At 40.4% G+C, this 14,722-nt stretch overlaps 1 protein-coding gene across 2 annotated transcripts in view; it reads left to right on the top strand.

Annotated features, from left to right (window-relative positions):
• Positions 1-14,722, top strand: part of ANK2 (ankyrin 2) — a 238,209-nt gene that overhangs the window by 147,688 nt on the left and 75,799 nt on the right. The window contains exons 15-21 of one of the 2 annotated variants that reach the window (XM_061993136.1): positions 2,044-2,142; positions 2,688-2,786; positions 4,051-4,248; positions 5,610-5,708; positions 5,810-5,908; positions 8,486-8,584; positions 10,696-10,794. In XM_061993136.1, the coding sequence (XP_061849120.1) occupies positions 2,044-2,142; positions 2,688-2,786; positions 4,051-4,248; positions 5,610-5,708; positions 5,810-5,908; positions 8,486-8,584; positions 10,696-10,794 (792 nt within the window). The remainder of the gene's footprint in view (positions 1-2,043; positions 2,143-2,687; positions 2,787-4,050; positions 4,249-5,609; positions 5,709-5,809; positions 5,909-8,485; positions 8,585-10,695; positions 10,795-14,722) is intronic. The other variant, XM_061993135.1, reaches the window with a different exon arrangement.

Below are 14,722 nucleotides of genomic sequence, written 5' to 3'. Positions count from 1 at the left end.
AGATTTCATTAATATCTACAAATATCTAAAGGGTGGGTGTCAGGAGATTGGGGCATCTTTTTTTTTCTAATGTACCTAGTGACAGGACAAGGGGTAAGGGAAAGAAGCTGGAACACAAAAAAGTTCCATTTAAACATAATTATTTCACTGCGAGGGTGAGGGAGCCCTGGCACAGGCTGTCCAGGGAGGGTGTGGAGTCTCCTTCCTTGGTCTTCAAGACCTGCCTGGACATGTTGCTGTGTGACCTGATCTAGCTGGACCTGCTTCTGCAGGGGGGTTGGACTAGATGATCTCTAAAGGTACCTTCCAACCCCTACCATTCTGTGATTATATGAAATAGACAGTCCAAACAGGTTTAAGATGTACACAAAGTCCTTGTTTCTCTCTTTCCCAGTGTGTTGCGGGTAGGGCTTTTTTGGCCAAACTTTTCAAGAAAGAAAAGGGGATGATGACGTGCTTTTTTTATGAACAGGCCTGCTTATTTTCAATACTTTGTTTATTTAAATAGTAAAATAATTCTGGTCTGTGCTAGCTGAAAGGAATGTTCCTGAAACATACAAGTCAGCATCTGTCCAGTTGCATCTAATGCTGAAGCTATTTTCAGTGGTTCCATACATGAGGTGTCATATGACACAATAGGCTGTTTTGTCTGGGGTTAGAAAAGAAATAGTCTGCAGAATCATTGTTGTTTTGTTAGCCAAAAATGTTTACCAATAGATTCCTAACAGACTGATGAACACGTAAAAAAAAAGCTGTGAAGAGAATTATGTGCCAAGGTATCTTTTCCAAATTTATCACATGTGATTAAGCAACAATCACTTAATTCTCACTATTGATTTAGTCTTTAAAAAGTGCCCCTGATTTTACAGTTGGAACTTGAAATGTATTTTTGAACAATTGGATGTCTTCCAGGGTTTAGAAGAGTAAACCTGCAATTTTTAAATTATGATGCACAGATTACTGGGAGTGCTGTCTGTTCTCCTTTTATCCAGCTGTTAAATTATATCAAAATGGCTAAAAATACACTAAATACTTTCCTAATTTCCCATATTGCTTTATGGCAACTGCTTTACTACTGCAGGAACATTCTATAATTATGAATAAGTGAAGAACTAATCTGCTAGATAATCTATCTAGAAACCTGTGATTCATAAACTGGATATGTTTGAGATTTCCTGACATAAACTCTTTTTGAGGTGGGATTAATGGAAGAGGATGATAATGATAATAAACATTGCACATCACTTACGTTAGGCAAATAGGTCACTGTCCCTCCTCCGAGTGAGGGCAGTGGTGCAGTCTGCCACCTACTGTCATGCATCCATGAGTTTTCCTTACCAACACGGGTTTTGAAATGAAAACAGGAAAAGGGCATCTTAGTTTGACATAGATTTTACATTTGCATTGTATTGAGAAGCATTATTAAAACAAAGAGAGAATGGTTCTTTTTAAAGGACCAGATTTTTAGCCTTGCCACAGTGTGTTTCCAAAAGCATGCCATGGAGTCAGGCATAACATTTTTAGCTGCAGTTCAGAGGCTTCAGCAGAGCTTAGTGACCATCTGGATACATAAGCCCAAGTAGAAATCCTTCTTCAACAAACTCTAAAGGAGGAATCTAAAGTTTGGAGCTTTTCTCACTGAGTTTAGTTGATGTTTCATTGTTACTGGCAACAATTGGTACAGGAAATATTTCTAAAGCTGTCATCATGAAACTAAAAAGTGCAGCTGGTTTGAAGTAGAAATTTGAACAAGTGCCTTCCTTGCCCACACACTGTGTGTTTTGCTAGTAGAGTCTGTATCAGATAAAATGTCTGCCAGCCTGACAGCAAGTACATAGGAAAAAAAAAAAGACTAAAAGGGAAAGTATTTTCATGCTTCTCAAAGTGCTTTCAAGAGATGATGTTCTTTCTAGGTACTGCTACTGGTTCTGCAAGCTAGAGTATAGGTTGAAGAGTAAGGACTTAATACATAGTCCATAAAATAGAAATATTGACATGTCCTTTAATGCAAACATCTGCTTTTTATCTCCTGGAATTTTTCAGAAGGGATTCACACCTTTGCATGTGGCGGCAAAATATGGGAGCCTGGAAGTTGCAAAACTCCTGCTGCAGCGCCGTGCCTCTCCCGATTCAGCTGGCAAGGTACTGATGAGAAAGGAAAACAAAAAACCATCAGCAGCGCTTCAGATTCTTCCTTAGGAGAGAACCATGTGAGCCGTGCCCACGACAGGCAGCTGCAGCTACATTCACATGGTGGCTTTGGCTTTGTTAGGGCTGCATTCCCCCAAGGGCGATGGTTGCAGAAACCACAATACCATGTTGGGTTTGGGTCCCTGGCTGACAGGCAGGAATATTTCTCTGGCAAAGGAAGTGCCAGTTCCGTTAAAGCTGTCCGAACTGTCGAAGTCCAGACGGATACACACGGGGTCATGGCCCCTTTTCCCCCATGCAGTGGGAATTGCTTAGCCTGGGCTTGGGGAAAACGGGAAAACAGGCCTGCAGCCAGGCTGCCCAAATTCACCCCCCTCCACCGCTTCTCCCCGACTAACGCCATGCCCCCAGTCCCCATCCCGTGCCCGTTCCCGTGACGGCGCCGCCCGGTGCCCGTCACTTCACGCACTAACGGCTCCGTAACGCGCCCCTCAGCCGCCGCGCGCGCCGGCCTAACGCCGTAACCGCCCTTACAGAACGGCCTCACCCCGCTCCACGTGGCGGCACATTACGACAACCAGAAGGTGGCGCTGCTGCTGCTGGAGAAGGGCGCCTCCCCACACGCGACCGCCAAGGTGAGCTCGCGCCCGAGGGAAGCCTCGCAAGATGGCGGCCCGGCCTGCGCCTTCCCCGCCGGGCGTGGCCGGGAGGGGCGGGGGCAACAAATAAAACATCCCCAAGGGGGTGGGCTGTCGAGTCGTACAGAGGGGTTGCGGGGACCATACAAGGTGGCCGCGGTGTGAGTCACTGAGCCATGTGAGGGTCATAGAGCACAAAATTGGCTCTGACTGGATGACGCCCTGCCTAAATTACTGTACAGCTCTCTCAGACCTCTACTGAAAATATGTGTGTGTGCACATATACATGTGTGTCTCAGCTCATTTTTTTGTTTGTGAGCTTTAGTCATAACTGGCAGTCACTTTAGTGTTGTGTAGTACTAGAAATGATGTGTGTATTCTGATAGAGAATTCATTCTGTGAACTACATCATGATACCACAGTGTTAGGCAAATGCTACTAAAAGGGGAAAACAGCAGGCAAATTGGTGTTAATATCAGGATGTTCTTCCCCGTATGAGGTTGCTATCGTAAGGCTGCCAAAAAATGTGTCTGGTCTGTTTAAGTGATTGTATGAGAGCAGCAAAAGCTACAGTTTGCCTACATTTGCAGTAGGATGGTTTGGTAAAGCTCCCTTTTAGAAAAAAAAAAAAAAAACCACAGACCAAACAACCAAACACCTCCAGAGGGACTGTCTGCTGTAACCCAGAACTCAACGCCACGGTGTGTTGTAAAGCAATTAAAGGAGGGGAGTCATTGCCAGAAAGTACTAACACCATTATGCTTTGCCTAAATAAATTCGATCAGAAAAACACTCCTCCCTGTTGCTGTTTCCAGGCAGTGCCATGACTGACACATGTATCAAAATTCTATATGCAAGCACACCTCTACCCGCACACTCCACAGAAGCGTAATGCGATGAAGAAGGTACAGCCCTCACTCATCACGGAGTATGTCACTCATTAGTCAAAAGTGAATATTTATTACATAGGTTAGTCCAAATGTAGCTGTCGAGCTCGGCACAATTTGAAGGTATCACTCAGCAGACCTACCTACCCTAGTGAGAGCTGTCTTTGTTCTAGTTTAAATGGTGAAAATAAGAAACAGACACAGCACAGCAGCAGGGCCATGTGGGGCATGTCTGGCTGTGAAAATTCAATGAATTCTCGTCTCTAATGATAAGAAGTAACATAAAACAATACTGATTTGTGCTATCTGACTTCTTAGGCTTACGTGGCCATTGTGTTAACTTAATTCTCATTTTGTTTCCCGACTGGTGCCAGAATGGATACACCCCACTGCATATTGCTGCCAAGAAAAATCAGATGCAGATCGCTACTACTCTATTGAACTATGGGGCTGAGACCAACATTTTGACCAAGCAGGGAGTCACCCCGCTTCATTTGGCCTCCCAAGAAGGTCATACTGACATGGTGACCTTGCTTCTGGAGAAAGGATCCAATATCCATGTGGCAACAAAGGTAACTCATAACTGGAGACAAGTACGATGGTTGGGAGTGTCCAGTAAGATGCAAACTGCAGTGTAGGAATGATGTCATCAGTAATTCTCAGCTTCACTTCCTTCTATACGTAACTGTGAGTTTGCAGAAGAGACAATAGGTGAGTGAACAGTAGAAGTAAGAAGAGGTTATCTAAGACTTGGCAGATGGATTGATCAGTTAAGTTGTATCATGTAATTAATACCTGTACTGGGTAACAGGAGGAGCTGCAGCTGTTTGCTGTGACTGGAGGAGAATGATATAATGCCTGACTCTGGTAGAGAGATTACAGCAGGAAAGGCAGACCAAGAGAAAATTGTGTCTGAGCATTCAGGAAGGCAGGACCATAGTATTTGTGCTATGCTGCAACCTTGCCATCTCTCAGGTACCTTGCATGTACTCCCAATGTTTTGCATTAGATGCAAAGGAAGAGGAATGTAAAATTCCAGAGTTTGTAAATCCATGGGTAGATTTAACAAAATTGACAGTCTTTGATAATTAACAAACTAATATTATTAGCAGAGTAGTGAGTGAGAAAAATCCTATGGAGGACCTTTCCAATTTAAAAAAAAATTGTAATGGTTGTACATGACAGTTTTTTCATAGAAAAAAACAATTTGTCAAAAAAACCTGTCCATTACTGTAGATCTTTATAGGTCACCAGATTTATCCAGGCATACATGTTAAGTCTTATTTATATAAGGTTAAAAGCCTACAGCTTTTGTTTATACAAGTCAAAATAGAAGGCTCAAGGCTCTTGTCTGGCATTAGTATTACACTGCCTGACCAATGGGAAACAAGGTCATTTTCATTTCTCTTACAAAACTTGTCCCCTCTCCTCTTCATGGGCAAGCACTGTGTGAATGATCACAGTGAGCTTTTAGGTAAAAGCTGCATCCATTTTCTTGTTGTCTTTGAGTGGGATCTGTTTCTGGAGTTATTATCTCTATTCTTACTCATGCCTGCAGTTGTCAAGGTTCCCTTTCCTGAGGAGTGGGAAGCTCAGTGAATGTGCTGCTTTAATTTATTAATGAGCTCCTCAGCATCCCAAGTGATGTTATTGTGTAAAATCTGAGCGTGATCATTGATGCCTGAAAGTTTTACTCAGTGCTTATGTTGATATACTTGCTTTGGAACTGTTTGTCAGCCAAAACAGGAGAAACATCAGTTCTACTTTGTTGAAAAAAAACCCTCCACAACACCCATACTTAGAAGCTATAGTTAGGATCTCTTCATGTTTTAAAGATGAGAAAGTGGGAAAGTCTAGATTTCTTTCGTCATATAAAGTAGGCTTTATTCCTGTATTAATCTTTACTTATTTATTTTGCATATTCCACCTCCAGACTGGACTCACATCCTTACACCTTGCAGCTCAAGAGGATAAAGTTAACGTAGCTGAAATCCTCACAAAACATGGTGCAAACCAAGATGCTCAGACAAAGGTAAATCACAGACCGGCTGCTGTCTCCAGCATGCCAAAGGATGTACCCATTGCAGTGTTCCACTGAGCTTGCAGTTTTATTTCTTTATTCTCTTATTATAGCTTGGTTATACACCTTTAATTGTGGCGTGTCACTATGGAAACATCAAAATGGTGAATTTTCTTCTCAAGCAAGGAGCAAACGTCAATGCTAAAACAAAGGTAAAGAATTTTTCATTGCTTGACTTTTACTTTCTATTATGACCTTGGAAACCAAGCTCTGCAAATACATACCATACGTGCCTTTTCACTAGGAAACTAATTATTGCATCCACATATGGTGATTTGTAGCCATGGGAATGACTTCTCTCTACTACACCTCCTTGTGTTGTGTTCACACAGAAGAGTCAGAGAACTCTATGGGCATATGAAAAAAGAGAGAGAGAGAATATCTATTTCATTGCTTGCTTTTTTAATTTTTATTTTTACTTACGAACAAGTGTGAGCTTGTTTCTGATCTCATTTACACCAGTGCAACACCAGTGTGCTGCCAAGCTAGTAAGTAACATTTCAGACACTTGGAGGGTAATACCAGTCTGCTGGGAGAAGAGTGGGAGGAATTACTGCTCATCAAAGCGCACGTGGGTGGTAGACTTCAGGAGAGGAAGCAGCTGTGGTGAGGGAATGCAGTTTACAGAGACAGGTCTGGGGTTTTTTGAGGGGAATCTGGATACACTGTTACTGACCGGTTTTACTGAAATGGACCAGACTGTCTATAGCCAAAGTCTGAACTAAATCCACTCGCCTCATCAGTTTCTTCTGGTATAAACTGGTGAGTATCACAGCTGAATGCAATAGATTTTGCAGCAAGAATTGTGTACCTCTCAGTGTATACTCAGGAGATTCTGGTGACAGCAGCAATGTATTGCATCCCAGATATCATTAAACCACCCTTATCAGAAAGAGAAGGCTACCTCAGGAGCTGCAGGCCTCCAGCTTACTTAAAGCTGGATTTGGACAATAGCCAGCTACTAGCTTCAGATCGAATGTCTTAGGATCCACAGGAAGAAGTCCACTGCATTTCTAGTGACATGCTTAGTATTTGTAACAATCACAAGCTTGTGGTCTACTGGCTGCTTTTCAGCACTCTTTGTCACAATGGTCACAGCTCAATGTGGTAAGAAATAACAAAGGAAATAAATAAAAGATGCTGGCCCATCCCTCATGAGATCACTCAAAATCAATGGACAAAACCCAGGAATTCCAAAAGAACAGGCAACACTACTAGAAAAAAAACAGCTGATAAGAATTAATAAAGCAGATTAGCAGGATCCAAATGATAGCTGCCAAGACATTCAGCTGAGGTATTTGGAGGCTAACTAAAGGGACAGGCGTACTTAAATCTTTAGTACTAGGTCTCACCTTATGTCTAAGAGGCCACAGAGCCAGAGTCTGACACCATTTCCCTAGGTATTTCACTGTAGAATAATTACATTCAAGTCAGCAAGTTTGTATGAAAGTATGGGGCAGTGGTTTTCCAAAATCTCAAACCTAGGGACCAATAAAAATACTGGCAATCTGTCAGTTGGAAATGTGGACTTAGTTTAAAGAGCAAATCCATCCTGGTTGGATTCAGGATAGACATGTTAAACAATAAATAATCTTTATTTCAGCTTGTTCTCCAACTAGAGAAAGCTTGCATGGTGCTTTGTACCATCTTCAGTGAAAAATAGCGTGGCTGAATTCTGGTTTTGAAGGACTGTACTAATATTTAAGAAAAGACATCTGATTCACTTTAGGCTACAGTAAAATCCTTCTTCAATTTCTTAATAGTCCACGCCTGCATAGGGTAAATATGAGAACTGTAACAGTTCTGAACTATGACTATTTAATCAGTGAGACAAAGTATTATTTGCATGTATTCATTTGCAAAAGAGATAACTCCTTTGAAAGAGTGTGTCTTTCAGAGCCTGCCCCCCAAGTTTACCTAAAGTGTACAGTGAGATCAACTTGGTGTTTTCTTCCAGTTTATTCTCTGCTTGCTTTCAAAAGCAATTGCAAATCATTTTGTAAATTAATTGCCTGACTGAACTTATACAATACTATTTCATATCAACTAACTGAAGTACACTTTGGTTAGGGTTCTGTATTGTAAAATGTTTGAATGAATCACTGGAGTAGATAATGTATGGAGTTAAGTGTTAATACAGGCATTGTGTATGTGTTTTTAAGTGTAATTACAACTTGATGAAGCCTTGTGAAGGCAGAGTTAAAATTGATTGACATTTTTAATAAGTATATGTTGTTAGCCTTTTTAAAATCAAATAGTCTCAAACCAGTGCTGCTAAAAAAAATCTCTATTTTTAAAATTGACTCTAATATTTTAAAGGCACGACTTGGGGCTTCTATGGAAAACCAAGATGTGAGAGGAAGAAAAATGTTCTCTGCCTCAGCCATGATTCTATGTCTGTAGCGTGCCACTTGAACTTTACTGTCCCTCATTGTTCCTCCCTCTGATTAGGCAATGAGGATTTATCTGTCTTTCTAGAGATTGCTTATATTGTGAAATAAAAAATGAATTGTGAATAAATATATTATCTTCCTTTATATTTTCATTGACCTGGGGAAGGAGTATTATTATTACTGAAGATGTATTATCTTTGGATTGAAGAGTGGCAAAATTTCTTTTTGAAATGTCTCAAAAGGAACAGAAGACAACAAAGCAAGGTGTCTGATCTAATTACTGATGGTGGTTGTTCTTTGTTTGTTTGTTTTTATTGTAACTGCCATGGACACCAGAATGGGTACACCCCTCTTCACCAAGCTGCTCAACAAGGCCACACTCACATCATTAATGTTCTCCTCCAGCATGGGGCCAAGCCCAATGCCATCACCACTGTAAGTCTGTGAATGCAAACTGGAGCTTGTTTCCCTGGACAGTTCTTTCCTTTCTTAGGGCCTGAGACCAAGCCTTTGTTTTGGTGAAAGTATTCTTCATACAGCTGGTTGTCAGATGTGTGTAAATGTAACATCCTCCTCCTTTCCTTGTCCTCTTAAGGTAGTTCAGATCAGATCTAACTCAGTGTGCACTAAGTTAAACGTAAGGTGAGGAAAGTGATTTCTGAGCAGCAGTCAGGCTGTCCACAACTAGCTGCATTGTGCTTCTTCAGTTGCCCTCTGCCTCAACACTTCCATCTGTAAATTACGACCCTGATGAGGATTTTTCTATGAAAATTAAGGGGAAATCAGAACCTAGACTTTTGAAAAATTTAGACCCAAATTTCTGCCCCTCTCCACCAGATCTGTTTCAGGTTCTTACTGAGTTCACTGATGTTAATGCCTCCTCAAAGACTGTCAATAACTTCTGGCACGACACCTTCTCTGCAGTCAACCAGAGTTGCAGCTGTCCTATTTCACATTGATGTTGGTCACCTCTAATTGGATAATCTTAAAATGCAGCCAAAATGTCCAAAACTCCTGTCATTCCTCAGAGTGAATCAGGTTTCCCTGTATGGATATTGTGCATGCTTAAATCAGTGCTGGTGTCCTGTATAGCCCTGGAATGACCACAATTAATTATCTTCTGTGAAGTTACCTCAAATAGTATTTTGTGCAGCAGATCATCAAGCAAGAGACATTGTAGTCACCTTCTGGGGCTGTAAGTACTGCTGGGCATGTTCAGCTAAAGGTCTCTTTATTTGCTGTCAGTCCTCCTGTTGGGACTGTCATGCCCAAATCTAACTCAAATCCAAGCAAGGTCTCCAGAGTGTGTCTTTACTGCCCAGTTCGCATACTTTCTCAGGTACTAGATCTGTTCCTGTCCACACATTACAGCCTCTAGCTTGAGACAACAGAGACTTCCCACTTGACAGGGAAATGTGAGAGTGGGATATGAGCAATTAATATGCAAGTAACCGTAGCAGTCAAATTATTTGTGCTGTGAAGACCCTAATCTGTTCATTTTGTGCTAATTCACAAACACTGTTGCTTCAGGTTTGTCGAGCTAGACTTATACAGAAGAACTTAAATTACAGATAACTGAAGCAAGTGCCAAAGCAGAGAGAAGTCTCCAGCCTGATATCCTGTGCACAGTGCAGTGGTGTCACAAATCATTTCATTGCAAAGAGCAATACAGTGGCCTTCCACAGTTCACCTAGTAGGCAAACATTATTCTCCTTGGTTCAGTGTAAAGTAATACAATTCTGCTTAGAACTCTTTAGAAAGAAGCAGACAAACATGTCCCTTCGTCCCCTCCCCAAGCTGAGTGACATGGGGACCATGGATTTTCAGTGTTCCAGGTGATGATCCAGGAGATAAATAGGCCTAAACCCTTACTAAATTATCCTTTTAATGTCCATTGGATGAATGACATATCTATATATCAAGGGCATTTAAACTACAAATAAATTGATTTAAATGGAAATTAATTCCTCCCAAAAGCCTTGTGTGGGCTGGTTTTGTGTTTGTTAAATCATTCGGTTTTTTTGTATACTTCTTATTGAACATGCATTTTTGTTGTAAGGAGGAATAGAAGTGTTTGTGGACAATACAGCTGCAATGTTGTATTCTCCAGAATGGGAATTGCACCTGATAAAAATTTAGCAGTTTCAGCTGGAAGTGAAACTGTAACATTCTAAAATACTTTTTTTTTTAATAGAGTATTTCTGATATAGAGCTATTTGTGCAAAAGAAAGCATGAACTTATACAAGTGGGACACATTCTGTGGAGTGAAATCTGAGCACTGAAGTGTTAAACCATACAGTGCTTTTTTATTTAGTAGAAGCAGGCAGATGTGTGTTGTGTTACCATGGTGACCAGGGCTTTAGTCTTAAAGAAGTTGCAAAGGCAGAGTCAGATGTAACGGTAGAAAACCAGTGATTTTCCTAGGCTGTGCCTTGTTTTGGATGGAAATGCTGGCTCATGCAGTGTTGAGAGTGATCTCATTGGTTCACATCACAATCCTCCCTCTCACTGCGCTCTCTCTCTCCCTCCTCTCTTTTCTCTTCAGAATGGTAACACCGCCTTAGCTATCGCAAGGCGTCTGGGATATATCTCAGTGGTCGATACGCTGAAGGTTGTAACGGAGGAGATTACTACCACCACAACTGTGAGTTGCAGATGCATTCAAATGTCTCTCTTCTTTATTCAAAATGTTGTCTTTCTCTTTTCTTCCATCAGACTCTCCCTGTATCACTTTCCTTTTTATTTTTTTGTCTGATTTTAGCACCACCCTCCCCCTTTCTTTTGTATTTTTGCAAAAGTGCAGTAATGCTCTCAGTGTATCTTTTCATCATGTGGAAATGTGTGCAGTGCAACAGGCTTCATTGAGCTAGCTAACAAAATCTTACATGCAGATGGAAACAACTGTTCAAAAGCAGAGAAAAACTTTTCTCTAGATATGGGGTCTGAGCTGCAAACTCAAACTTTCCAGAAGTTTGTGCATTGTTATTTAGATCCTGTCCTGTTTCTCTGTTTCTCTTTCACCCCTCCTTTTCAGTCTATGCTCACATTTCCACACTTTTGACACCTTCTGACGCTCAACCATTGCAGCACACCACAGCAAGCTTCTAAGCACTTGGACTGTACCAGCTGTGGACTGGTGCCAAGCTTAATGATGCTTGCTAGACGGCTCTGAATCACATCAATCAACTTTTTACTCAAGCCACTTTCAGTTCAAACAGATACTGTTTTTCCAAAATACAAAAAGAATCTTTCCTTATGTGCCCAATTCTTTTAGTCCTCCACACTCTGGATACTCTGTATTTTGACTTCAGGGTTTGTGAACACCGACAAGGTGGTACTATTGCCAGGAAGAACAGGTATTCTGACACTCTGGGAGGGAAGTTGTTTTTTTCTTGGGCTTTTACCTCCCATCTGCAAATTTTTAGGCAGGTAGGAAGAGAGAAATAGTGCAACATTTAAGAAATCAATTTTAATTGAAATTTCCATTACTGCATTTTATCTTAAAACACTGTTGCTTTTTTTTTTTATTATTCTTTAATGCAAGAAAGATTAGCAGTCTAGAAAACCAGGCAGATCTACACGTCATTTAGAAGCTCAGAGTTGTAAAAATCAACAGATTAAAGATGCCACTACACAGGCAGGGCGAGGGTTAGAGGAAGGAAAGAAAGAAATTCAAGTGTCTTGTCAAGAAATGGGGAAATAATTTTGGTTTTGTTGCATGCTGACAGCAAGTCTCACTGATATTAAGCAAGGAAGATGGAATAAAAGTAACATGGCATAAGGTTACAAATAGAGTGAGCTATAATTTATTAATGGTCTGCAAAGATCAGACTGAGTCAGGTTTGGGCAAGGAATTCCAGCATAATTCCAGAAGTCTCTTAAGAAAAACTGAATGTTTTTGTTGTTATTTATTTCATGTTCTTGTTTAATCATATAGCACATCACACATGTATGTGCATAAACATATATTTATTGAGAGATACAGAAAAGTAAAACCTAGATAAAGTTTTCGAGAAAATTTATATCTTTTCAAAAGTAGATTTTTTTTAGCCTCAAGTAACACCTTTGCTGCTCTCTGTGTTGCGTCCTGGCACACTTTTTCTGTTAATGCCTGATACAAGTTATAACTTCCTTTCTGGTTGTGTTGCACTGTGGAGCCTGGTACCTTGTTGTATGTAAGTATTAGATGCTTTGTAACAGTAGAGATTACACTGTGAAAAGACACCTGTGAGTTATTTGCTTTGGATAAATGTTTCTCTAAACTTTGAGGGTAATGGATTTTTCTGCCAGATACCAGATGCATGGGGTTTAGGACTACATCAAATACTAAACCTTACTTGCATAGTTGACCTCTAATGCTTGCATATAAGAGAAATGTGAGCCCTGGAACTATGACTGTGTAGAAAGCATAGCTTTTAAAAGTCAGGTGGGAACCCTTGATAAACTCAGCAGATTTTTCAGCTATGAATTTTGTACCTTAGGGATTTAAAGAAAAGAAAACTCTAGTGGTGGTGTTCATGGTGGGGAATGCTGATGAAACATATTTTAGAACAAGTTCTACAAAAAAAGCAGGGATAAATAACAGACGCTTATAGGCTCTCCCTACAGTAAAGTCCTCCAGATGGTGAGGTTGATGTTGCCAAACCAGAACACAGCATTTAGCACTGAAAAAAAAAGGTGCTGTCACCATAACTACTTCATTCTTGAAGGTTGTAGCTGAGTGATGCATGAGGATGTTAGATGGGCTGATGCTTTATTGATATTCAAGTCACTGGCATTTGAGATGAGGGAAGAGTCTCCAGTGCCAAAGCCTTTGGTCTAACTTGAAGCAAATTTTCCCCTTTCTTACATTAGAGTTATTGTTAGTGGGACCATGTGATTACAAAGCAATGGAGAGAATTTATGAATAAATCAATGTCATAATAAATCAGCCTTGGTTCCTAGGGTCTGCCAATCTAAGTTAATAGGCAGTGTACAGTATACCTCTACTCATAGTGTGTGGACTAGAGAATTGTAGCATCCTTTCACTTCTGTGTTCTTCTAATCAAGTGAATTCCATACATAAGCTAAAGTAGGGAACCAAGTTTTCTTAAATAAATTTTGGTCATACAGCAGACATACAAAAAGTAGCCTGGCATTTCCATCTGAAGAATGCTGTGGGAATGCAGAGGGGAAAAGTCAGAGATAGCAGTGGAGGCATTTGGGGAATATAAACTCATTTTCAACACAAAACGTGTTATGAATAACACTGCAACAGAAGTAATTAACTGTCTTGAATCATGAGTAAGAGTGAATTTAAAAGGCCTAATTGGGATTGCCATTTGAAGCAAAGGGCATTGTTCTTTCCCTATACCTCAGGGGGGGTGAATTGGAAACTGCTGTCACAGTTAAATATATTTCAGAAATGTAAAACAGACTTTTAAAACAAATTTCCAAAGAAATTACACTATTGGTAACTTTGATATTTATAAAAGTGCATTACCTTACAGTAATCCAGAGTGCTATCTTGGCCAGTTTGTCAGAAATAGAGAAGTATAAAACAGAATGGGGAAACACCTACTAAGTTTTGTGCAAGAAAAACTGCTATTGGCTTCACTGCTTGATATCAATGGGCATTTTCCCAAAAGCATATTGCCTAAGGGATGCAGGATTTGGCTGACATTCATTATCCCTTAGATTGTACGGGCTTTCCCAACTTCTGCCTGCAGTGTTGACTTAATGCTTGAGAGATACCATAGGGAGTGAAGTACTACCTCTGTGGGAGTTTCACAAGACACATAGCCTGCTGACATTCCTCTCAATGCCAAAGGGGCACATCTGCCCCTCCATGCCTTAAAGGGTGATATGTCCACTCTCCTCCACAGCTCTCCAGATAACTGACTGGGTGGATTCAGGGAAGTATCTGTTTTCCTGCTGTGACTAATTCTGCTCTGATCATTGCTCCTTTTTAAGCCCCTGGCATTTTGTCTCCTTTGTGGTAACACACTGAAGAGTTTCCTGCAGTCAACTTTTTCACACTTTGCACTTCCTACAATTTCTGTCATTACCTTCTTCATCTCCTTCTCCACTGTGTATCTTTATGCTAAAAGGATGTCCCCATTCTTGATTCAGCACCCCTAAACATTTTCTGTTTCCTCCTGGAAATCAATTATAAAGATAAAATCATATTAAAACCCAAACCTTCCAGTGTTCTGCTCTTTGCTTACCTGTGTCCTCCCAGCAGTACTTGGCCTATACTTGCCTTGTATCACAATATTTTAGACTCTCAGGTGCACAAAATATATGCAAATCTTCAAATAACCTTTTTCCCTCCCAGTGTATATAGGGTTTGAGGGAATATAGATGATTTATGAAAAGGATATCGTTAATATGCAATGTAGTCACTTTGGGGTTGAAAAATGTTTCAAGTGATCTATATAAATCCTTCACATCTTTTTTTAGTTTAAAAATTTCACATCATTCATAACTTCATTTCCAAATGCTTTGCAATGTAATAATTTCCATATGTCACATACAACTTTCTGAAGCTCTTCTGTAGACATTACCTAATTCATTTAAAAATCATCTTGGAA

Source organism: Colius striatus, chromosome 3 (genome assembly GCF_028858725.1).
Source record: "Colius striatus isolate bColStr4 chromosome 3, bColStr4.1.hap1, whole genome shotgun sequence".
Lineage (NCBI taxonomy): Eukaryota > Metazoa > Chordata > Aves > Coliiformes > Coliidae > Colius > Colius striatus.
Note: the sequence above shows the minus strand (reverse complement) of the source record. Positions and strands in the feature narration are given on the sequence as shown.